General features: G+C 48.6%; 1 protein-coding gene across 2 annotated transcripts in view; it reads right to left on the reverse strand.

The window, feature by feature from the left end:
* P3H3 (prolyl 3-hydroxylase 3) overlaps positions 1 to 24,799 on the reverse strand; it is a 62,981-nt gene that overhangs the window by 27,802 nt on the left and 10,380 nt on the right. For both annotated transcript variants that reach the window (XR_013270023.1, XM_077467104.1), the window contains exons 4-12: positions 23,289 to 23,420; positions 21,907 to 22,040; positions 18,905 to 18,994; positions 13,522 to 13,574; positions 11,129 to 11,160; positions 7,082 to 7,206; positions 6,864 to 6,959; positions 2,814 to 2,961; positions 1,226 to 1,343 (exon numbers count right to left, since the gene is read on the reverse strand). Coding sequence is in view for 1 of the 2 variants with exons in the window: in XM_077467104.1 (XP_077323230.1) it covers positions 1,226 to 1,343; positions 2,814 to 2,961; positions 6,864 to 6,959; positions 7,082 to 7,206; positions 11,129 to 11,160; positions 13,522 to 13,574; positions 18,905 to 18,994; positions 21,907 to 22,040; positions 23,289 to 23,420 (928 nt within the window). In the remaining variant the exon portion in view is untranslated. The remainder of the gene's footprint in view (positions 1 to 1,225; positions 1,344 to 2,813; positions 2,962 to 6,863; positions 6,960 to 7,081; positions 7,207 to 11,128; positions 11,161 to 13,521; positions 13,575 to 18,904; positions 18,995 to 21,906; positions 22,041 to 23,288; positions 23,421 to 24,799) is intronic.

A 24,799-nucleotide genomic window follows, 5' to 3' on the forward strand; every position in this document is an offset into this window, starting at 1 on the left:
ACACTATTCCTTCCACTGACACCAATGATGGGGCACTATTCCTCCCACTGACACCAATGATGGGACACTATTCCTCCCACTGACACCAATGATGGGGCACTATTCCTCCCACTGATACCAATGATGGGGCACTATTGCTCCCACTGACACCAATGATGGGGCACTATTCCTCCCACTGACACCAATGATGGGGCACTATTCCTCCCACTGACACCAATGATGGGGCACTATTCCTCCCACTGACACCAATGATGGGGCACTATTCATCCCACTGATACCAATGATGGGGCACTATTGCTCCCACTGACACCAATGATGGGGCACTATTCCTCCCACTGACACCAATGATGGGGCACTATTCCTCCCACTGACCCCAATGATGGGGCACTATTCCTCCCACTGACACCAATGATGGGGCACTATTCCTCCCACTGACACCAATGATGGGGCACTATTCCTCCCACTGACACCAATGATGGGGCACTATTCCTCCCACTGACACCAATGATGGGGCACTATTCCCTCCCACTGACACCAATGATGGGGCACTATTCCCTCCCACTGACACCAATGATGGGGCACTATTCCTCCCACTGACACCAATGATGGGGCACTATTCCTCCCACTGACACCAATGATGGGGCATTATTCCCTCCCACTGACACCAATGATGGGGCATTATTTCCTCCCACTGACACCAATGATGGGACACTATTCCTCCCACTGATACCAATGATGGGACACTATTCCTCCCACTGACATCAATGATGGGGCACTATTCCTCCCACTGACACCAATGATGGGGCACTATTCCTCCCACTGACACCAATGATGGGACACTATTCCTCCCACTGACACCAATGATGGGGCACTATTCCTCCCACTGACACCAATGATGGGGCACTATTCCTCCCACTGACACCAATGATGGGACACTATTCCTCCCACTGACACCAATGATGGGACACTATTCCTCCCACTGACACCAATGATGCGGCACTATTCCTCCCACTGACACCAATGATGGGGCACTATTCCTCCCAGTGACACCAACGGTCCTCCTGCTCAGCAGGTGCCTGGGCCCCCCTTTTAAACTGATGGGGGCCGGACTAAGTGCAGTCCTGGTGGTGTGATGGTTTGGTGTTCACAAACATTCAGCTATTTAGAGTATGATTTACAGGAAGTGATGTCAGAGTATTATATAGAAGTGGCCCCATCACCCCACCTGTAGTCTCTGTGGATGTACGCAGGTGGCTCCTTCCAGCAAGCTTTCTCCTCCGTGTCCAGGATACAATTATCAGCATGGACGGGGTGACTGAGGTCTGTGCGACCTTCCTGCTCCCCTAAACAGAGGAGAGATAAGAAAGATCAGAGTTATCAATGAAATCCTTCCTCCGGACCTGGAGGGGCAGAACACCCAAATGGTCTATAAGTTAAAAGGTGGAGTAGCCGGTTACACATACAGTAATATATATATATATATATCACAAACAGACTCTTTGTTATAGAAATACAAATGTAATAGCTTTAACAGATGACAAAGGCTTCCCAGAGCACTATGGGTTAGCTAAATACACAGCAGAGCAGAAGTCCTTACCTTTTAGGTATAACAAAATACAAAGTACAACCTATTATCATGACAATTATTGTGTAATCTCATTATGTAAAAACCACTATAAAAATGAATACATTTTCATCAATCTTCACAATGCTTTATGTGCAAATAGTTTCTTGAAAAAAGTGAATGGCAACCGCAAGTAAGTACACCCCCAGTGACATGTGTGTAAATCTTTTGTTCTCTCTTTTCATGTGACAACACTACACAGATCATTGAGGGGACCATGAATGCCAACATGTACTGTGACATACTGAAGCAGAGCATGATCCCCTCCCTTCAGAGACTGGACCGCAGGGCAGTATTCCAACATGATAACCACCCCAAACACACCTCCAACACCACCACTGCCTTGCTAAAGAAGCTGAGGGTAAAGGTGATGGACTGGCCAAGCATGTCTCCAGACCTAAACCCTATTGGTCATCTGTGGGGGATCCTCAGAGGGAAGGTGGAGGAGGGGAAGGTCTCCAACATCCACCAGCTCTGTGATGTCATCATGGGGGAGGGGGAAGAGGACTCCAGTGACAACCTGTGAAGCTCTGGTGACCTCCATGCCCAAGAGGGTGAAGGCAGTGCTGGAAAATAATGGCGGCCACACAAAATATTCACACTTTGGGCCCAATCTGGACATTTTCACTTAGGGGTGTACTGACTTTTGTTGCCAGCGGTTTAGACATTAATGGCTGTGTGTTAAGTTATTTGGAGGGGACAGGAAATTTACACTGTTATACAAGCTGTACACTCACTACTTTACATTGTAGACAAGTGTCATTTCTCCAGTGTTGTCACATGAAAAGAGAGAAGAAATGTCATCGAGGGGTGTACTTACTTTGGTGAGATACTGTATTTGGCACACTGAAGGTTTTGCTAGATATTTATATTTCACTTTTAAGCATTTTATCTCTCACCTGTGTTACTCATTCATGTTTGTATGCAAATTTCTCCTTGAGCTACTGAGGTTTGTACACAACAGTAAAGAGGTCCTAAAATTCCGCCAATCCCATCTAATCCCATTATAAAAAAAACAGAGCTGAAAAAAATCCCAGATGTCAGCTGACCATTAAAACTTTCAAGTCAATGTCCCAACTTTTTGTGAGACTTTTCTGCTGATTGGAAGGTTCCCTCATTTCTGATTGGTGCTTTCCGGCTGACACACTGACCAGCCCTGTAACATGTATACAATGCAGCTTGTATTTACCTTCAATGGCCGTCCGACACACCAGCTGAGTGTAGGAGAAATGCAGAGGGCTCATTTCAAAATACGACTGCGCCAGGACGCGAGCCCGCTCCCCGGCATAATAGAAAAGGTGCGCCCGGGTGGTGTCCACCGCTCCCGCCGACGCCATCTAGACCCAAACATGACAATAAATATGAAAACACGTTCACACACTGAGCACACCATCGTATCAGACAATATACTATATACAATATATATATATATATATATATATACACATACATACATACATACACATATATATATATATACTGAGCCCCCATTTATCATGAGCTGAACGCAAAGATCTACGACTTTCTTTGTACATAAGATTTCTCTCAAATATTGCTCACAAATCTGTGTTGGTGAGCACTCCTCCTTTGCTGAGATAATCCCTCCACCTCCCAGGGGTGGTGTATCAAGATGCTGATTAGACAGGATGATTATTGCACAGGTGTGCCTTAGGCCGGCCGCCCTAAAATGCTCACTTTTATCACACGGCACAATGCCACAGATGCCACCAGTTCTGAGGGAACGTGCAATTGGCATGCTGACTGCGGGAATGTCCACCAGAGCTGTTGCCCTTGAAGCGAATGTTCCTTTCTCTATCATAAGCTGTTTCAGAGAATTTGGGCAGTACATTCAACCGGCCTCACAACCGCAGACCACGTGTAACCAGACCGGGACCTCCACATCCAGCCTCTTCACCTCCACCATCGTCCGAGACCAGCCTCTGCTACAAACCGTCTCAGGGAAGCTCATCTGCTGGTCCTCCTCATTGGGGGCTCCACCTGACCGCCGTTCTTCCTCATACCCAACATGAGTGGGCAAATACTCACATCGGATGGCGTCTGGAACTTCGGAGAGGTGTGAATCCCGGTTCTCACTGTAGAGACAGTGTGTGTGGTGTATGGGTGAGCAGTTTGCTGATGTCATAGTTGTGGATGGCGTGGCTCATGGTGGGGGTGGGGTTATGGTAGGGACAGGCGTATGCTATGGACAATGAACACAGGTGCATTTTATTGATGGAGATACCATGACGAGATCCTGGGGACCATTGTTGTGCCATTCATCCACGACCATCACCCCGTGGTGCGGCGCGATAATGCGCGGCCCCGTGGTGCAGCGCGATAATGCGCGGCCCCCGTGGTGCAGTGCGATAATACGCGGCCCCGTGGTGCAGCGCGATAATGCGTGGCCCCGTGGTGCAGCGCGATGAGGGACGGCCCCGAGGTGCAGCGCGATGAGGGACGGCCCCGAGGTGCAGCGCGATGAGGGACGGCCCCATGGTGCAGCGTGATGATGCGTGGCCGCGTGGTGCAGCGTGATAATGCGCGGCCCCGTGGTGCAGCGTAATAATGTGCGGCCTCGTGGTGCAGTGCGATAATGCGTGGCCCCGCGGTGCAGCGCGATGAGGGGCGGCCCCGCGGTGCAGCGCGATGAGGGACGGCCCCGCGGTGCAGCGCGATGAGGGACGGCCCCGCGGTGCAGCGCGATGAGGGACGGCCCCGCGGTGCAGCGCGATGAGGGACGGCCCCGCGGTGCAGCGCGATGAGGGACGGCCCCGCGGTGCAGCGCGATGAGGGATGGCCCCGTGGTGCAGTGTGATGAGGGATGGCTCCGTGGTGCAGTGTGATGAGGGATGGCTCCGTGGTGCGAGGATCTGTACACAATTCCTGGAAGCTGAGAACATCCCAGTTCTTGTTTGGTCAGCACACTCCCCGGACACGTCACCCACTGAGCATGTTTGGGATCCTTTGGTTCGGCGGATACCACAGCGTGTTCCAGTTCCCACCAATATCCAACAACTTGGCACAGCCATTGAAATCTACAACCTGATCACCTCTATGCCAAGGAGATGAGGTGCTGCACTGCGTGAGGCAAATGGTGGTCACACCAGATACTGACTGGTTTTTGAACCCCCCAATACAGTAAAACTGAACATTTTAGAGTGGCCTTTTATTGTGGCCAGCCTAAAGGCCCGTACACACGGTCGGACTTTTTGACAACAAACATGCAAATTAGCTGTTTTGGAGCAACATCCGACTGTTTGTGCGCTCCATCGGACAAACTTTTTCTGTTTTCATCGGACTTTTGTTGGCTGTGCGAACGGACAAACTTTCTGGCAACAGAAGTCCGATGGAGCAAAGTCCGACCGTGTGTACGCAAAAGCATCGGACTTTTGTACAAGGTACAAACACGCATGCTCAGAGCCTATGCAAACGATCAGACTACAATACAGAAGTTGACCAAAGGTGGCGCTGGAGTCATTGAACGTCCTCTTTTGAAGCGGCGTCAGTACGTTGTGACGTCATTACGTTCGTGTTTGTTGTCAAAAAGTCCGACCGTGTGTATGCAATACAAACTTGTGGACCACGCCCTTTGTACAAAAGTCCACGGAAAAGTTTGTACAAAGTCCGACCGTGTGTATGGGGCTTTAGGCACATCTGTGCCATAATCATCCTGTATAATCAGCATCTTGATACACCACACCTGGGAGGTGGAGGGATTATCTCAGCAAAGGAGAAGTGCTCACTAATGCCCCGTACACACGTTCCGATTATCGGACCACAAAAGTGGCTTTCGGACAGATCGTTCTATAATCTGATCGTTAGTACGCAGCTTTCGACAGCCGATCACGACAGTCCGTCCAACCAAATCCGAAGGGACAAACAAGAAAACTTTGGTCGGATGACAGCCCATCGTACGACAATCGTGTAGCCAGTACAGTATGCGTCCGATAAAAGTCGTTCGACAAACACCACGCATGATCAGAAACACAAAAATAAACCAGAAGCACACACGGGTCACACATATTTGACATCATTTAAAATACGTAGCTACGCACAACGGAAGATTTTACCAGAATCGTACGACAAAAATCTTACACACATTTTGCACTGTTGTATTCGATCTTAGTTGTATGCAACAAAATGCGAACGATCTGTCTTGCGATAATCGGAACGTGTGTACGGGGCATAACACAGATTTAGCTCTGGTTCATATTAATGCTACTTTGAAATAGCGCTACTTCACCCAGCGGGTGTACAGACCCAGGAACTCAGCACAGGGATGGTGGGAACCCCTCATAATGGGCACAGCGGGTGTACAGACCCGGGAACTCAGCACAAGGATGGTGGGAACCCCTCATAATGGGCACAGCGGGTGTACAGACCCGGGAACTCGGCACAGGGATGGTGGGAACCCCTCATAATGGGCACAGCGGGTGTACAGACCCGGGAACTCAGCACAGGGATGGTGAGAACCCCTCATAATGGGCACAGCGGGTGTACAGACCCGGGAACTCAGCACAGGGATGGTGGGAACCCCTCATAATGGGCACAGCGGGTGTACAGACCCGGGAACTCAGCACAAGGATGGTGGGAACCCCTCATAATGGGCACAGCGGGTGTACAGACCCGGGAACTCGGCACAGGGATGGTGGGAACCCCTCATAATGGGCACAGCGGGTGTACAGACCCGGGAACTCGGCACAGGGATGGTGGGAACCCCTCATAATGGGCACAGCGGGTGTACAGACCCGGGAACTCAGCACATGGATGGTGGGAACCCCTCATAATGGGCACAGCGGGTGTACAGTCCCGGGAATTCAGCACAGGGATGGTGGGAACTCCTCATAATGGGCACAGTGGGAGTACAGACCCGGGATCTCAGCACAGGGATGGTGGGAACCCCTCATAATGGGCACAGTGGGTGTACAGACCCAGGAACTCAGCACAGGGATGGTAGGAACCCCTCATAATGGGAACAGCGGGTGTACAGACCCAGGAACTCAGCACATGGATGGTGGGAACCCCTCATAATGGGCACAGCGGGTGTACAGTCCCGGGAATTCAGCACAGGGATGGTGGGAACTCCTCATAATGGGCACAGTGGGAGTACAGACCCGGGATCTCAGCACAGGGATGGTGGGAACCCCTCATAATGGGCACAGTGGGTGTACAGACCCGGGAATTGGCTTTATATCACCCTGTAGCCCCCCCTATGTTTTGTAGCACGCAGTGTTCTAACCTCTAGCGCTCGCAGTACAGTCAAGGCCTGGAACTTCTCTCGAGGGGTGTGAGATGACCGTCTAGCTTTAAACCCGTCTCCCGAGGCTTCAGCTTCCTGATAGGAGAAAATGGATGCAAAGACAAGTAGAAAATATTATAGACATATCTCCTTCCACACCAACCCCCCCCCAATCCTCCATCTTGTACCTTTCAAGGCTCCCGTATTTCTCCACTCACCTGAACTAGACTGAGCAGAGACTCGCACTCATCCTTACTGAGGACCCCATCCAGAGTCACCCGGACGGTTCCATTCATCTGTCTTGGGGTAAGTGTGACAGATACCTCCTCATAGGGCAGATCTCCTGGGGGGGGGGGGGGGGGAGAAAGAGCAGTGTCAGATGACCACATCGACATGGCCTCCATACTGGGACTCAAGAGGCCCTACACCGCATGCCCATCACTTCCCACTGTGGAAACGGGTTTTTCTTCATATGACCACTAAGACATAATAATGAGCCAACAAAGGCTCCTCTATATGACATCATACGACTGGAAAATCAACAGGAGCAATTAAGGACCAAACCAATTTCTTACAAAAAACAAAGTAACCCCTAAGACCTCTGTAATCCTCCGCTCCAGGCCGTAGATCCTCTCCTCTTTGGAACCAATCCTCCCACACAAATTTCAGCAAACTTCTGAAGCCACACCTCCAAAGGGTAAAATCAACTTTAGAAGACCAATTCCTTGGTTCATTTTAAAGACTAATTGGTGGGGAAACTACTTAACTTTGGTTCCAGTTTTGGAACTCAGCCCTGGAACCAGTAGACAGCCAGAGCTCCATAATAGGACTCAAAAGGAGTAGAAAAAAGAATCCCATGATTAAGGCTGGGCCAGTCCCAGGAACCAAGGCTGGGCCAGTCCCAGGAACCAAGGCTGGGCCAGTCCCAGGAACCAAGGCTGGGCCAGTCCCAAGAACCAAGGCTGGGCCAGTCCCAAGAACCAAGGCTGGGCCAGTCCCAAGAACCAAGGCTGGGCCAGTCCCAGGAACCAAGGCTGGGCCAGTCCCAGGAACCAAGGCTGGGCCAGTCCCAGGAACCAAGGCTGGGCCAGTCCCAGGAACCAAGGCTGGGCCAGTCCCAGGAACCAAGGCTGGGCCAGTCCCAGGAACCAAGGCTGGGCCAGTCCCAAGAACCAAGGCTGGGCCAGTCCCAAGAACCAAGGCTGGGCCAGTCCCAGGAACCAAGGCTGGGCCAGTCCCAGGAACCAAGGCTGGGCCAGTCCCAGGAACCAAGGCTGGGCCAGTCCCAGGAACCAAGGCTGGGCCAGTCCCAAGAACCAAGGCTGGGCCAGTCCCAGGAACCAAGGCTGGGCCAGTCCCAAGAACCAAGGCTGGGCCAGTCCCAAGAACCAAGGCTGGGCCAGTCCCAAGAACCAAGGCTGGGCCAGTCCCAAGAACCAAGGCTGGGCCAGTCCCAGGAACCAAGGCTGGGCCAGTCCCAGGAACCAAGGCTGGGCCAGTCCCAGGAACCAAGGCTGAGCCAGTCCCAGGAACCAAGGCTGGGCCAGTCCCAGGAACCAAGGCTGGGCCAGTCCCAGGAACCAAGGCTGGGCCAGTCCCAGGAACCAAGGCTGGGCCAGTCCCAAGAACCAAGGCTGGGCCAGTCCCAGGAACCAAAGCTGGGCCAGTCCCAGGAACCAAGGCTGGGCCAGTCCCAGGAACCAAGGCTGGGCCAGTCCCAAGAACCAAGGCTGGGCCAGTCCCAAGAACCAAGGCTGGGCCAGTCCCAAGAACCAAGGCTGGGCCAGTCCCAGGAACCAAGGCTGGGCCAGTCCCAGGAACCAAGGCTGGGCCAGTCCCAGGAACCAAGGCTGGACCAGTCCCAGGAACCAAGGCTGGACCAGTCCCAGGAACCAAGGCTGGACGAGTCCCAGGAACCAAGGCTGGGCCAGTCCCAGGAACCAAGGCTGGGCCAGTCCCAGGAACCAAGGCTGGGCCAGTCCCAAGAACCAAGGCTGGGCCAGTCCCAGGAACCAAGGCTGGGCCAGTCCCAGGAACCAAGGCTGGGCCAATCCCAAGAACCAAGGCTGGGCCAGTCCCAGGAACCAAGGCTGGGCCAGTCCCAGGAACCAAGGCTGGGCCAGTCCCAGGAACCAAGGCTGGGCCAGTCCCAAGAACCAAGGCTGGGCCAGTCCCAAGAACCAAGGCTGGGCCAGTCCCAGGAACCAAGGCTGGGCCAGTCCCAAGAACCAAGGCTGGGCCAGTCCCAGGAACCAAGGCTGGGCCAGTCCCAAGAACCAAGGCTGGGCCAGTCCCGGGAACCAAACATGTCATGCTTTAAAATTGCGCACGCTCTTGTGGATTGATGAAAAATGAAATTGGGGGATTTAAAATTCTCCAAATTTAAACGCCTTTACAGGTTACCAGTCTAGAGATACAGAGGAGGTCTGATGATAGAATTATCGCTCTCGCTCTGATGTTTCCAGTCATATCTCACATGTGTGGTACGATCTCTGGTTACCATAGGCGTGCGTTCGTCTTTGTGCATTAGCATGCAGGGGACGGGGGAGCTTTACATTTAAAAAAAAAAATATTTTGTATTATTGATTTATTTTTACACTGTTTCTTTAAATAATTTCTTTTATCACTTTTATTGGTATCACAGGGAATATAAACATGATTTGTGACAGTGATAGGCAGTGACCGGTCCTCTTCATGGAGAGATTTGGGGTCTCGCTGTGGACATTTTATTCTAGGATGTGTGATTTATAGAATGTCACCTGTCCCCCGGTGTCGGGTTTAATGGAGGATCTCGCTAGCAGAGCGCACTTGGGTTGAAGCGGGACCGGCGGTAGAACGGTCAGTATGAAAACCTTCTCATTGGCTGGGAGACGTCTTCTCTGTGGATCTTCACCGGTTTGTAGGTGTCAAGCGCAATGCCCTGAGCTTCTCACCTTCCAACCTCTATGAACATTAGAGAAGTGAAGTCCACATAACGAGAGAAACATTATATTATATTATCTCTGTGTGGCCATGCTATCCGTTTAGGATACAGATCTGCTTTAACCACTTACAGACCGGACCATTTTGCTGGTCAAAGACCAGACCACTTTTTGCGATTCGGGACTGTGTCGGTTTAACTGACAATTGCGCGGTCGTGCGACGTGGCTCCCAAACAAAATTGACGTCCTTTTTTTTCCCCACAAATAGAGCTTTCTTTTGGTGGTATTTGATCACCTCTGCGGTTTTTATTTTTTGCGCTATAAACAAAAATAGAGCGTCAATTTTGAAAAAAATGCAAAAAGGCTGGGCCAAGTGTGATTTTACTGTACTTCTGTCTCAGTCTGATTCATGGTTTCTGACACCCAACAAATCAGGGAGAAGAAAGAAAACAGATTTTTTGTAAAAATAAGGAAAAAATTACACATTTAACCCTGTGATCTCCTCATAGATGTTACCCCCTTCCCAGTCAGTGTCATTAGTACAGTGACAGTGTATAGTATTATCACTCATCACTGTATTAACATCACTGGTGATGTCAGTGGCAGTTGCTCGCCCCCCCCCCCCCCCCCCCCCCAATGTCAGTTACTATTGATGCAAAACTTCAATACAAATCACAATAGATATAAATGACCATATATATCCCATAGTTTGTAGAACATATAACTTCCACACACCAATCAATATTCACTTATTGGGATTTTCTTCTTCTTCTTTTTTTTTTTTTTTATCAAAAACATGTAGCAGAATAAATTTTGGCCAAAATTTATGAAGAAAATCTATTTTATGTTTTATAACAAAAAGTAAAAAAATATATTTTTTTTATTCAAAATTTTCCATCTTTTCTCATTTAAATTGTATAAAACCCCCAGAGGTGATCAAACTCCACCAAAAGAAAGCTATATTTGTGTGAAAGAAATGTCATTTGGGTGTTCTATAACCCTGTCATTAATATGGGCGGGGCGGGGGGGCCTTCTGGAGCGGAGGAGGGGGTTAAAGGTAACAATGTTTCCAGGTCTGCTCGTAGGAAGTGACAAAGATGTTGCCTTTCTGGCCGGTATCTTCTGTATTTGCTAAAAACATTCTTGTGGAAAAAGTGAACCCCCCCCCCCCCAACTAGGAACCTGCAATATATGACATAGTAATGGAGACCCCCCCGAGAACACGGATACCGGAACGGCCCCCCATAATGAGACACCAGAGTCTTACTATGACAAGGTTACTGTAATAACAGATCACATGACACATCCTGGTCGCTCCCTATTGGTCCCCGGAGATATACTCACCCCCCGCCTCCTCTGCTGCTCTCCGCTCTGCCCTGGATAACAGAAGAAAACGTGATATTGTTACAACAAACCCCCAACATCATTATTACTGACCGATCAATTGCAGCGCTTGGATTGTAAGAAAGTGACACTTCAATGCAGAGCTGTGCGATTAATCGCCAAGAATCGCTATCGCGATCTTTGACTAAAGTGTTTCCCGATTCTTTCTAAGCAAAGAATTCTCTCTGCTCTTCTGAAGCCATCAAGAGACAGGAAGGAAAAGAATCACAACATTCTTTATCAGCTGAACTTAAGTATAAACATTGTAACAATTTGTCAATGGAAAAGACTTTGTGTGTAAATGAGCGAAGTTTAACCCCTTAAACACTAAACCTTTTTCTGACATTTGTTGGTTTCAAGTTAAAATCTATTTTTTTTTTTTTTGCTAGAAAATGACAGAACCCCCAAACGAGATTATATATATATATATATATATATATATATATATATATATATATATATATATATATATTTTAGTAGACACCCTAGAGAATAAAATGGTGGTTGTTGCAATATTTTATTCTGTATTTGCACAGCGGTCTTTCAAATGACAATGAAGAGAAAAAATTTAACTTGTGCAGTAAAGACTTCTTTCCAGCAACTTGGCCATGCAGATCTTTTTTGTTCGATTATCATCATATTGTGCTCCTTAAAAACAACCACACCGTCTTTTTCCAGAGCCGCCGGTATTTCTCCTGAGGTTTCCTGTGGGGGGTTTTTCTTTGTATCCCAAACAGTTCCTGTGGCAGTTGTGGCTGCAATCTTTCTTGGTCTACCTGACCTTGGCTTGGTATGAAAAGATCCCCAAATTTTCCACTTCTTAATAAATGATTGAACAGCACTGACTGGCATATTCAAGGCTTTGGGTATCTTTTTATATCCTTTTCCATCTTTGTAAAGTTTCATTACCTTCTTACGCAGGTCTTTTGACTGTTTCATTACCTTATTACGCAGGTCTTTTGACTGTTTCATTACCTTGTTACGCAGGTCTTTTGACTGTTTCATTACCTTGTTACGCAGGTCTTTTGACTGTTTCATTACCTTATTACGCAGGTCTTTTGACTGTTTCATTACCTTGTTACGCAGGTCTTTTGACTGTTTCATTACCTTGTTACGCAGGTCTTTTGACTGTTTCATTACCTTGTTACGCAGGTCTTTTGACTGTTCTTTTCTACCTTCTCATGGCTCAGTGTCTAGTCTGCCTGGTGCATCCGTGTGTAGAGATAAACTCATTATTTATACACGGACAATTGTGATTTAAAAAGTCAACAATGTGGGAAATTAAAGTGGTTGTATAGTAATTTTTTTTTACTTTTACCTACAGGAAAGCCTTTAATAAGGCCTATAATAAGGCTTACCTGTAGGTAAAAAAAATCTCCTAAACCTGTACAGTTTAGGAGATATTCCCCTCACTATGCGCCGCTGACTGCAGCGGCGCATGCGCACAAGGGGATTCTCAGCTAAAAGCCCGGCAGACGCCGGACCCTGCCGGGATGAAATCTCCTGCGCGCATACGCGGGAGTGACAATATCACGGCTCCGGCCACTCACAGCGCCGGAGCTGCGATACCTGGAAGAAACGCTGAGGAAGCACGTCAGCTCCCTCGGCGTGGATCAGGCCAGATGTCGGGGCCTCGTTCTAAGGTAAGTATTTCATAATGAGCTAGTATGCGGTGCATACTAGCTCATTATGCCTTTTCCTTTGCAGGTAGCAAAAAAAAAAAACACACACATTAGCGGGTATACAACTGCTTTAACCTTTGCTTTAACCCCCCATGTGTGCCGCCTTCTGTGTCTGTACCAAGGCCAAACATTCTGGGGTATGTAAACTTTTTATCAGGGCCACTTGGGTGATTTCTGTCATCATTATGATTGAAAAAAAAAAAAAAAAAAAAAAAACGATGTGATAATAAATGGCCTCATGTGATCGCTATCCTTAAATAAAAGACAGTTTTTTGGCACAATCAGTTTTTCAATATTAATGGCAAAATTTCTGCTGGGGTGTAAAAACTTTTGAGCACGACTGTATATAGTATTTGGGGATTCAAAGTCATTTTCTAGCAAATCCCTCCCCCCCCCCCCAGAATTTTACACTTACGTGAGAAGTGACAGGATAGGCCGGGGGGGTCAGATGGTTAAAGTGTGAACCAGCCGACCGGTCACGTGACCGGCACTTGTAGGGACCAGGAGGACGATCGACGGCTCAGACTCTGCAGTGCTGCACACGGCACCCTCCAAGTGTACCCTGGAATTATCTGCCCCCCCCCCCCACCCTGTGCTGTGGCGCCCCCTGGACATGGCTCCCGTGCAGTGCATGTATTTGGTAATACTGCCCAGAATAAGAAGAACTCTGACCTGACTCTTTCCCGGAGACTCTCTGGGACCATCTCCTCCGGAGTCCATACATCCTGCAACACAAATCAACAATAAAAGATATAAAACTCACACACAGTACAGGGGGAAAAATACAACTAAACATAAAACCCCAAAAAGAAACATTATATCTCCAGTAGATGAGATTTTTTTATAGTGTATGTTATGTTGATATTTCACATAAAGCTTAAGATGAGAAGGATGGATCCCCCTTACCCCCTCCTTATCTACGCCCCTACTTCATTGGCATCTTCTATGTATTGGGGACATACTGGGAGGTTAATTGACTCCGGTCTCTAGTGGGCCTAGTTTGTGTATTGTACAGTACATTGTATGTGATGTAAGGACATTAGATTGTAAGCTCCTTGAGGTCAGGGACTGATGGGAACTCTGCCTACATTTTCAGTGCTTTATTAATACCTGTAATAAATAATACAGACCGATCTCTGCACGTGTCCCCAGCCCCGCCCTCCCATCAGCTGATAAAGGCGGGAATCTTTGTTCCTGGTCAATATTTGAGTCATTTAAGAAATGTTACTTTATAGAGGATATGACAGAAGCATCGGCGGCCGGTACATAAGGGGCGCCACCCCTTATGGAAGGTTCGTGCCTTTGTCTCCTCCAGACTGGACTACTGGAAGGCACTTCTCATTGGGATTCCTAGAAAAAGTCTGCAGAGGCTTCAGCACATCCAAAACTCTGCAGTGAGGATCCTCAGGAGAGTGCGGAAACATGAGCACATTACCCCGTTCTCCACTCACTCCACCGGCTTCCCGAGTAGAAGGTTTCCCTTTCCCACACATCAATGTATTCACGGACATGCCCCCCCCCCATATCTTAACCACTTTCAGACCGGACCAATTTGCTGGTCAAAGACCAGACCACTTTTTGCGATTCGGCACTGCGTCGCTTTAACTGACAATTGCGCGGTCGTGCGACGTGGCTCCCAAACAAAATTAACGTCCTTTTTTTCCCACAAATAGAGCTTTCTTTTGGTGGTATTTGATCACCTCTGCGGTTTTTATTTTTTGCGTTATAAACAAAAATAGAGTGATAATTTTGAAAAAAACGCATTATTTTTTACTTTTTGTAATAATAAATATCCCCCAAAAATATATAAAAAAACATTTTTTTCCCTCAGTTTAGGCCGATACGTATTCTTCTACATATTTTTGGTAAAAAAAAATCGCAATAAGCGATTATTGATTGGTTTGCGCAAAAGTTATAGCGTTTACAAAATAGGGATAGTTTTATAGCATTTTTATTAATAATTTTTTATTATTTTTTTTTTTACTAGTAATGGCGGCGATCTGCGATTTTTATTGTGACTGCGACATTGTGGGGGACCCATCGGACATTTTTGACACATTTTTGGGACCATTGTCATTTATACAGTAATCACTGCTATATAAATGCAGCGATTCCTGTGTAAATGACACTGGCAGTGAAAGGGTTAACCAGTGGGTGGCAGTGTAGGGGTTAAGTGTTCCTAGGGGTGTGTTACTAACTGTGGGGGGGTTGGGCTTTCATTTAGTGTACACTGATCTCTGCTCCAATCACATGGAGCAGAGATCAGCGTCACTAGTTGCTAGGCAGAATGGAAAAATGTTGTTTATACAGCATTTCCTCCATTCGGCCGCTCCGTGAGACGATCGCGGGGATGCCCGCGGCGATCGAGTCCGCGGGTCCCGCGACCGGACTCACGGGGGTCCCGACCAGCGCGGGAGCGCGCCGCCGGCGGCGCGCTCCCGATGGCACGGCGGCAACGAATATTGGACGTACATGTACGCCAATATGCCTGCCCGTGCCATTCTGTCGACGTACATCGTCGTGCGCTGGTCGGGAAGTGGTTAAAGAACTACGTCCCAAAGCACAACACGTCTCCTCCGCTCCACCCACTCAAACCTCCTTCATATACCCAGAACAATGGGAGTATATACCCAGAACAATGGGAGTATATACCCAGAACAATGGGAGTATATACCCAGAACAATGGGAGTATATACCTAGAACAATGGGAGTATATACCCAGAATACCCATATACCCAGAACAATGGGAGACGGGCCTTCTGTGCTGCTGCCCCACGCCTGTGGAAGGCCCTGCCTGACACCTTCAGGGCTCCTCAATCCCCTGACTGTTTTAAAAAAGGTCTTAAGACATTTCTTTTTAGAAAGGCCTTTTGTCCCTTTTAGTCCTTGTACACACGGTCGGATATTCCAAAGGAAAATGTCCGATCGGACCGTGTTGTCGGATAATCCAACAGGGTGTGGGCTCCATCGGACTGTTTCCGTCAGAATATCCGACGGACAAAGTTTTCTAGCTGGGCTATAAAATTTTCCGACAACATGATCCGATCGGACTTTGTCGGATTGTGTGTAGAGAATTCCGATCGGACAAAGTGCCACACATGCTCAGATCAAATTCCTACACCAAAGCTATTGGCTACTAGCCTGAACGTAGTCCCGTCCTAACGAAATAACGTCATCACGTTACGAACGATCGGATTTTCCGACAACTTTGTCCAACCGTGTGTATGCAACAGTTTCGGACACAATCCGTCGGACAAAATCCGACGGATTTTGTTGTCGGAATGTCCGACCCGTGTGTACAAGGGCTTAGATGTTCGTTTGCGTTGTATAAATTGCTCGCTTCTCTTTTATCTTGTAGCACTTTGAGATCTTTTCATGAAAAAGGGCATTATAAATAAAATGTATTATTATTATTTATTATTATTACCATCCCCCTAATCTCTATGTGGGGCGCCGGACACATGGATTTCTATGTTTTTTGTTTAAGCACATGATTATATCTTGAGGCTCTAATTGGCTTAAAAAAAATGGGGGTGGGCTCAGAGCACAGAGCACTGAACCCCGAGCCCACCCACACCAGACATTAACAAATCAAAATTTGCTATTGTCTTCCTGCTTCTTCTCCCAGCCAATCAGGACAGGAAGTGGGTCCCAAGACAATTGATGATTGGCCAAGAGGAGAAGCCAGGGGAAGTCCGGGACCTGTATGGGGCAAGTGCGGGTGGGTGGTGCGGGTGGGTGGGGCAGGTGGGCGGGGGGGGGGGGGGGGGGTTGTTTTCCGCCCCCCCCCAAAAAATGGAGCACCAGCCGCCACTGGGCAGAAGAGAAGAAACGCCCTTATTTGCGGTACTTGCAGGGGGTGGAGTTGGGAAATTGGATGATTCAACTTATTGTCCTCCAACCACATGGAAGACATCAGTCCTGACCAGGAAAAATACCCAATCCATGATCGTTTTAACTGCTTCAGGACTGCCCACCGCGCCGAATCATGTACATGTATGTGATTTGGTATTCCCGGGGGGGGGGGGGGGGATGTGCATGTGCGCCCGCCGTCCTGGCTGTGCGGTCATTTGCTGACGCATAAGCCGATCAGCTAATGATTTATGACCCGGACCTGCTGAGCGAATGACAGGAGAAAAAAATATTTTTTCCCAGAATTTTCCTTTTATTAATTTATATTATAAACAATAAAACCCCCCAGTGCTGATTACATGCCACTGAAAGAAAGATCTATTTACAGTGGTGTGAAAAAGTGTTTGCCCCCTTCCTCATTTCCTGTTCCTTTGCATGTTTGTCACACTTAAGTGTTTCGGAACATCAAACCAATTTAAACAATAGTCAAGGACAACACAAGTAAACACAAAATGCAATTTGTAAATGAAGGTGTTTATTATTAAAGGTGAAAAAAAATCCAAACCATCATGGCCCTGTGTGAAAAAGTGATTGCCCCCCTTGTTAAAACATACTATAACTGTGGTTGTCCACACCTGAGTTCAATTTCTCTAGCCACACCCAGGCCTGATTATTGCCACACCTGTTCACAATCAAGGCATCACTTAAATAGGAGCTGCTTGACACAGTAAGGTCCACCAGAAGATCCTTAAAAGCTACACATGATGCCGAGACCCAAAGAAATTCAGGAACAATTGAGAAAGAAAGTAATTGAGATCTATCAGTCTGGAAAGGGTTATAAAGCCATTTCCAAAGCTTTGGGAATCCAGCGAACCACAGTGAGAGCCATTATCCACAAATGGCGAAGACATGGAACAGTGGTGAACCTTCCCAGGAGTGGCCGGCCGCCCAAAATTACCCCAAGAGCGCAGCGACGACTCATCCAAGAGGTCACAAAAGACCCCACAACAACGTCCAAGGAACTGCAGGCCTCACTTGCCTCAGTTAAGGTCAGCGTTCATGCCTCCACCATCAGGAAAAGACTGGGCAAAAATGGCCTGCATGGCAGAGTTCCAAGGAGAAAACCACTGCTGAGCAAAAAGAACATCAAAGCTCGTCTCAATTTCTCCACAACACATCTTGATGATCCCCAAGACTTTTGGGACAACATTCTGTGGAGCGATGAGACAAAAGTGGAACTCTTTGGAAGGTGTGTGTCCAAGTATATCTGGCGTAGAAGGAACACTGCATTTCATAAAAAGAACATTATACCAACAGTAAAATATGGTGGTGGTAGTGTGATGGTCTGGGGCTGTTTTGCTGCTTCAGGACCCGGAAGACTTGCCGTGATAAAAGGAACTATGAATTCTGCTGTCTACCAAGAGATCCTGAAGGAGAATGTCCGACCATCTGTTCGTGTACTCAAGCTGAAACCAACTTGGGTTCTGCAGCAGGACAATGATCCTAAACACACCAGCAAGTCCACCACCGAATGGCTGAAGAAAAACAAAATGAAGACTTTGGAGTGGCCTAGCCAAAGTCCTGACCTGAATCCTATTGAGATGTTGTGGTATGACCTTAAAAAGGCCGTTCATGCTCGAAAACCCTCTAATGTAACTGAATTAGGACAATTCTGCAAAGATGAGTGGGCCAAAATTCCTCCAGGACGCTGTAAAAGCCTCATTGCACGTTATCGCAAACGCTTGGTTGCAGTTGTTGCTGCTAAGGGTGGCCCAACCAGTTATTAGGTTTAGGGGGCAATCACTTTTTCACACAGGGCCATGATGGTTTGGATTTTTTTTCACCTTTAATAATAAACACCTTCATTTACAAATTGCATTTTGTGTTTACTTGTGTTGTCCTTGACTATTGTTTAAATTGGTTTGATGTTCCGAAACACTTAAGTGTGACAAACATGCAAAGGAACAGGAAATGAGGAAGGGGGCAAACACTTTTTCACACCACTGTATGTGATAAAAAATGATGCAAATGTAATTTGGGTACAATGTCACATGACCGCGTGATTGTCAAATAAAGTAGCGCAGTGCTGAATAGCAAAAAAGGGCCTGGTCATGAAGGGGGGGGGGGGTAAAACCTTCCGGAGCTGAAGAAGGGGACAAAACCTGGTCACTGCCGTGTCCAAACACCCAAAAATAAGGAGTACCTGATCCTGGAATGTGATGTCCAGGTTTTCCATGGCGTAATACAGGAGCTTCTTCTCTGCCAGGATCTGACGCATGTATGACGCGATGATCTGCAAGATATAAAACGGGAATTAGAGAAACACTCTACGGAAGAATCTCCGACACCAACCAATGGGGACACCATTCCAGATGATGGAGCTCAGGTGTCTCCAAGACATGACTGTGCCCCCCCTACAAAGCCAGCTCCATAAAGACATGACTGTGCCCCCCCCCGTACAAAGCCATCTCCATAAAGACATGACTGTGCCCCCCCCCGTACAAAGCCAGCTCCATAAAGACATGACTGTGCCCCCCCCCCCCGTACAAACCCATCTCCATAAAGACATGACTGTGCCCCCTCCTACAAAGCCAGCTCCATAAAGACATGACTGTGCCCCCCCCCCCCCACAAAGCCAGCTCCATAAAGACATGACTGTGTCCCCCCCCCACAAAGCAAGCTCCATAAAGACAGTACTGTGCCCCCCCCCCACAAAGCAAGCTCCATAAAGACATGACTGTGCCCCCCCCCCCGTACAAAGCCAGCTCCATAAAGACATGACTGTGCCCCCCCCCCGTACAAAGCCAGCTTCATAAAGACATGACTATGCCCCCCCCCCCACACTGTAGTGTTAGATATAGTTTAACGTTAGAGACGTACGGATGGCAGAGTCAGCCGCTCATTAGATGCCGTAACATTCCGAGGGACACCGGGAATGAATTCTCTCTCACTCAGCATGAAGATCCATTAAATAGAACCTTCAGACATTTTCCTAACAGCTTGAATACGGCCTGACAGCAGCCCGCTAATTATCTCCTTTATATCCATCGGAAGAGATAAAGAGGCTATTAGTGACTGATGACCGCAGAATGTCGCAGGAAGACTCCCCGGGCCAGATGTACGTACGCGTGTCGTCCCCGTCCTTCCTATTATTATATGTCCTTTATATTACAAATCAGCGTCATTATCCCGCACAATTCAGCACATTCACTGCTCACGTCAGCGGTTCCAGAGGTCGGCCCCGGGGGCTTCACGATAGATCCTTGCATTTTGTAAATTGGGTATTATGTGGAGGCTTAAAGCGTGACTCCACCTTTGTGAAGAACCCCCCCGGGTGATCTCTGTACATTGCGGGGAATAAACCCCTCCCCCTCTGGGTGATCTCTGTACATTGCGGGGAATAAACCCCTCCCCCCTCTGGGTGATCTCTGTACATTGCGGGAAATAAACCCCTCCCCCCTCTGGGTGATCTCTGTACATTGCAGGGAATAAACCCCTCCCCCTCTGGGTGATCTCTGTACATTGCGGGGAATAAACCCCTCCCCCCTCTGGGTGATCTCTGTACATTGCGGGGAATAAACCCCTCCCCCTCTGGGTGATCTCTGTACATTGCAGGGAATAAACCCCTCCCCCTTCTGGGTGATCTCTGTACATTGCGGGGAATAAACCCCTCCCCCTCTGGGTGATCTCTGTACATTGCGGGGAATAAACCCCTCCCCCTCTGGATGATCTCTGTACATTGCGGGGAATAAACCCCTCCCTCTCTAGGTGGTCTCTGTACATTGCGGGGAATAAACCCCTCCCCCTCTGGGTGATCTCTGTACATTGCGGGGAATAAACCCCTCCCCCCTCTGGATGATCTCTGTACATTGCGGGGAATAAACCCCTCCCCCTCTGGGTGATCTCTGTACATTGCGGGGAATAAACCCCTCCCCCCTCAGGGTGATCTCTGTACATTGCGGGGAATAAACCCCTCCCCCTCTGGGTGATCTCTGTACATTGCAGGGAATAAACCCCTCCCCCTCTGGGTGATCTCTGTACATTGCAGGGAATAAACCCCTCCCCCCTCAAGGTGATCTCTGTACATTGCGGGGAATAAACCCCTCCCCCTCTGGGTGATCTCTGTACATTGCAGGGAATAAACCCCTCCCCCCTCAAGGTGATCTCTGTACATTGCGGGGTATACACCCCTCCCCCCTCTGGGTGATCTCTGTACATTGCAGGGAATAAACCCCTCCCCCCTCTGAGTGATCTCTGTACATTGCGGGGAATAAACCCCTCCCCCTCTGGGTGATCTCTGTACATTGCGGGGAATAGACCCCTCCCCTCTCTGGGTGATCTCTGTACATTGCAGGGAATAAACCCCTCCCCCTCTGGATGATCTCTGTACATTGCAGGGAATAAGCCCCTCCCCCTCTGGGTGATCTCTGTACATTGCAGGGAATAAGCCCCTCCCCCTCTGGGTGATCTCTGTACATTGCAGGGAATAAGCCCCTCCCCCCTCTGGGTGATCTCTGTACATTGCGGGGAATAAACCCCTCCCCCCTCTGGATGATCTCTGTACATTGCAGGGAATAAACCCCTCCCCCTCTGGGTGATCTCTGTACATTGTAGGGAATAAACCCCTCCCCCCTCTGGATGATCTCTGTACATTGCGGGGAATAAACCCCTCCCCCCTCTGGATGATCTATATCAGCTTCAGCCCCGGAAGATTTTACCCCCTTCCTGACCAGGCCGTTTTTTGTGACATGTCACTGCGTCAATTTAACTGACGATTGTGCGGTCGTGCGCCGCTGTACCCAAACAAGATTGTATTTCACAGAAGATGACAGATTGATGAGGAAAGGACGTTTTTTAATAACATCCAATCACAATCTGACTGGTGTATGGATTGTATATAATAGATTGTTATTATTTCCCGTGGAAGTGGAGATTTTCTGGAAACGACTCGGATGATACAATAAGAAACATCAATACAAGACGTTCCTATAGGTTATATCAGCGATCTTTGCTGCCCTGGACAACCAATCAGATCCTTCCTTCCATTTAAATGACCCCCATTAGAAAAATGGCCGCTGTAATCTGATTGGATAACTCGCAGTTCTCATTCATGGAATAGGCTGAATTGATGATTATCACCCCATGAAGGGGGTTGTTACGTGGAGTGCAGACGATGGATTTCCGGTGTGGCGCTCGGGGACTTACCTCTCGTGGTTTTCCGCCGGACTTCCCTCCAAGTTTGTTTTCATAGCTCTGCAGATTCTTTCTAAGAGATTGGTCCCGGGGATGGAAGAGCAATAACGATTGGGCGATCTCTGCAGCCGACTCCCATTCTCCGACTACAGCCAGCGGAATTAAAGGGACAGTACATCAGATCGGAGAAATGGAAAATATACATTTATTATACACACCAGGGGGAGGAAACCCGTCCCTCCAGCTGTTGTGGAACTACAGTTCCCAGGAGGCACTGCAAGGCTGGCAGATACAATCACTCCCAGAGGCATGATGGGACTTGTAGTTCTGCAACAGCTGGAGGGCCCCAGGTTGCCTTCCCCCGATATACAGTATATACACCAATCAGTCATAACATTCTGACCACTGAAGGGAAGAACATTGATTATCTCATTACAATGATATCTGAAAGTAAGTGGGGCATATTGGGCAGCAAGTGAACATGTTGCCCCTGAAGTTTATGTACTGAAAGCAGAAAAATGTTAATTTCAGGTTGTCGTGTATGGCCCCCTCTGGCCCCCCCCCTAGTGACACCACTGCTATGGGGCCCCGTCATGTGGATGGCCGGGATGGTCACTTATCTGGGGAAGAGATGTCCGCCACTACCTTCTTCCCGCCGGTGTGGGAAGAAGGCAGCGGAGGCGGAGTGATGCTTTGAGCAATGTTCTGCTGAGAACCTTGGCTCCTCCCATTCATGTGGACATGACACGTACCACCTACCTAAACATCGTTGATGACCAAGTACCCCCCCTTCATGGAAACGGTATTCCCTGATGGCAGTGGCCTTTTTCGGCAGAATAATGCACCCCCCACGCTGCAAAAATTGTTCAAGAATGGTTTGAGGAACGCAACGAGTTTGAGGTGTTGACTTGGCCTCCTAATTCTCCAGATCTCAGTCTAATGGAGCATCTGTGGGATGTGCTGGAAAAAAAAAATCCAATCCATGGAGGCCCCCACCTCCCAACCTACAGGGCGTAGAGGATCTCCTAGTGATGGCTTGGTGCCGGATACCCCAGTATAACTTCAGAGGTCTAGTGGGGTCCGTGCCTGGGAGGTTTGGAGGCAAAAGGGGGACCTACTGTGTTAGGTGGGTGGTCCTAAACTTATGGCTGATCGTTGTATATTGGGATTTAAGGGGGTCTGCCAAGTGTTCAGGTAATTCAATAAGAAGCAATATATTTGTATGTCCTCCATGTATCCCGTGCAACGCAAAATTCACTTAGAAGACGTCCTGATGCCCATTGGGGGGTAAATAATCTGGTAAAATAAATTTTGAAGTAGATAGTGACAGGTTCCCTATAATACTAGAGAGTTCTAGGGGTGGGTAGAAGCATGCGTGGGTAGAAGTCACTTACGTTGGGAGTAGGTGTCCTCCAGCAATCGCAGATGAGACACGATGGAATCTTGTTTCGGACGTTTGCGTCCCGTCACCAAGGAGACGTCTACAATACAGCGCTGCTTACATTGTAATACCTGAGTGTAATACTCTGCAGGAGAGGAAGAGCGGCGTCAGCCAACCGCATAGGGCGGAGCTATATACAGTATATATTATTTACATTATTTATTTATTTTACATTAACACACTTTTATTTTTCTGGTTCTTGTCTGTAGGTCTCATTCTACTGCCTATATTTGGCCAAACTGTCCAACAAAAGTGTCAGTTACAGGAGTGCCCATCAGTGCCACCTATTAGTACTGCCCATCAGTGCCACCTATTAGTACTGCCCATCAGTGCCACCTATTAGTATTGCTCATCAGTGCCGCCTATCATTTCTTAACAAAGCCACCTATCAGTTCCACCTATCGAATGCCACCGATCAGTGCCCATCAGTGTTCATCAATGTCGCCTATCAGTTCCACTGGTCAGTGCCCATCAATGTCGCAAATCAGTGGCCATTAATCTCACCTATCAGTTCCACCTATCGTATGCCACCGATCAGTGCCTATCAATGTCGCCCATCAGTGCTCATCAATGTTGCCCAACAGTGCCTACACAGCAGGACTCTGAGCCGAGAGCATCTCTCTCATACAGCCCAGAGCCTGCACTGACAGTCCCTCCCCCCTCCTCACACAGATGGGAGAGCAGATAGCCGATCTGCTCCCTCTCCTCCCGCCCCTCTCCTCCTGTGTGCACCACGGGAAGTGTGAATGATCAAATTCAGCTGCTTAGCTTCACACTTCCCACGGAGCACACACACAGGAGGAGAGGGGCAGGAAGAGAAGGAGCAGATCGGCTATCTGCTCTCCCATCAGTGCGAGGGAGGGGGAACTGTCAGTGCAGGCTCTGGGCTGCATGAGAGAAATTCAGAGTCCTGTTCAGCACCCCCCCCCCCCCCCCGACAGTGGTGGAATGCCAGGACCCAGTTGCAAGTGTGACCTTTGCAACCCTGGTAGTTCCACCACTGGTTACTGTGCAGAGCTGCACCAGTTTCAGTTATAGTAAATAACCCCCTATGAGTTCAGTCCAGTGAGGTGCGTGATGTCTCCTGGACTTAGCTCTGTTATCTGACAGCTTTATAGCTTTATAGTATTCCCAGAAGACGGCGATCGCTGTAGTTCCAGGTGAGTGATGCTTCATCTTCAACAGGAGAATCGCTGCAGCTGCTATGCCCGCCCCTCACCCCACCCCCCACCACTCAATCACAGAAGCCACATTCATAAAATACAAAAGCTTCTGTGATTGGACAGTAGAGGAGAGGGGCGGGCACAGCTGCTCTGAGTGTTTCTCTTCTCTCAGATCCCAGGAGTGTCTACTGTTCCTCCAGCGGAGCGATAAACCTGCCAGATATCAATAATAGAGGTAAGTATCTAGAGCAGAGGCTCTCAACCTCAGTCCTCAAGTAACCCCAACAGGCCACGTTTTCAG

The sequence above is a fragment of the Lithobates pipiens genome, unplaced genomic scaffold, assembly GCF_037356315.1.
Source record: "Lithobates pipiens isolate NorthernLeopardFrog02 unplaced genomic scaffold, aLitPip1_a1.2 Scaffold_47, whole genome shotgun sequence".
Classification (NCBI taxonomy): Eukaryota; Metazoa; Chordata; class Amphibia; order Anura; family Ranidae; genus Lithobates; species Lithobates pipiens.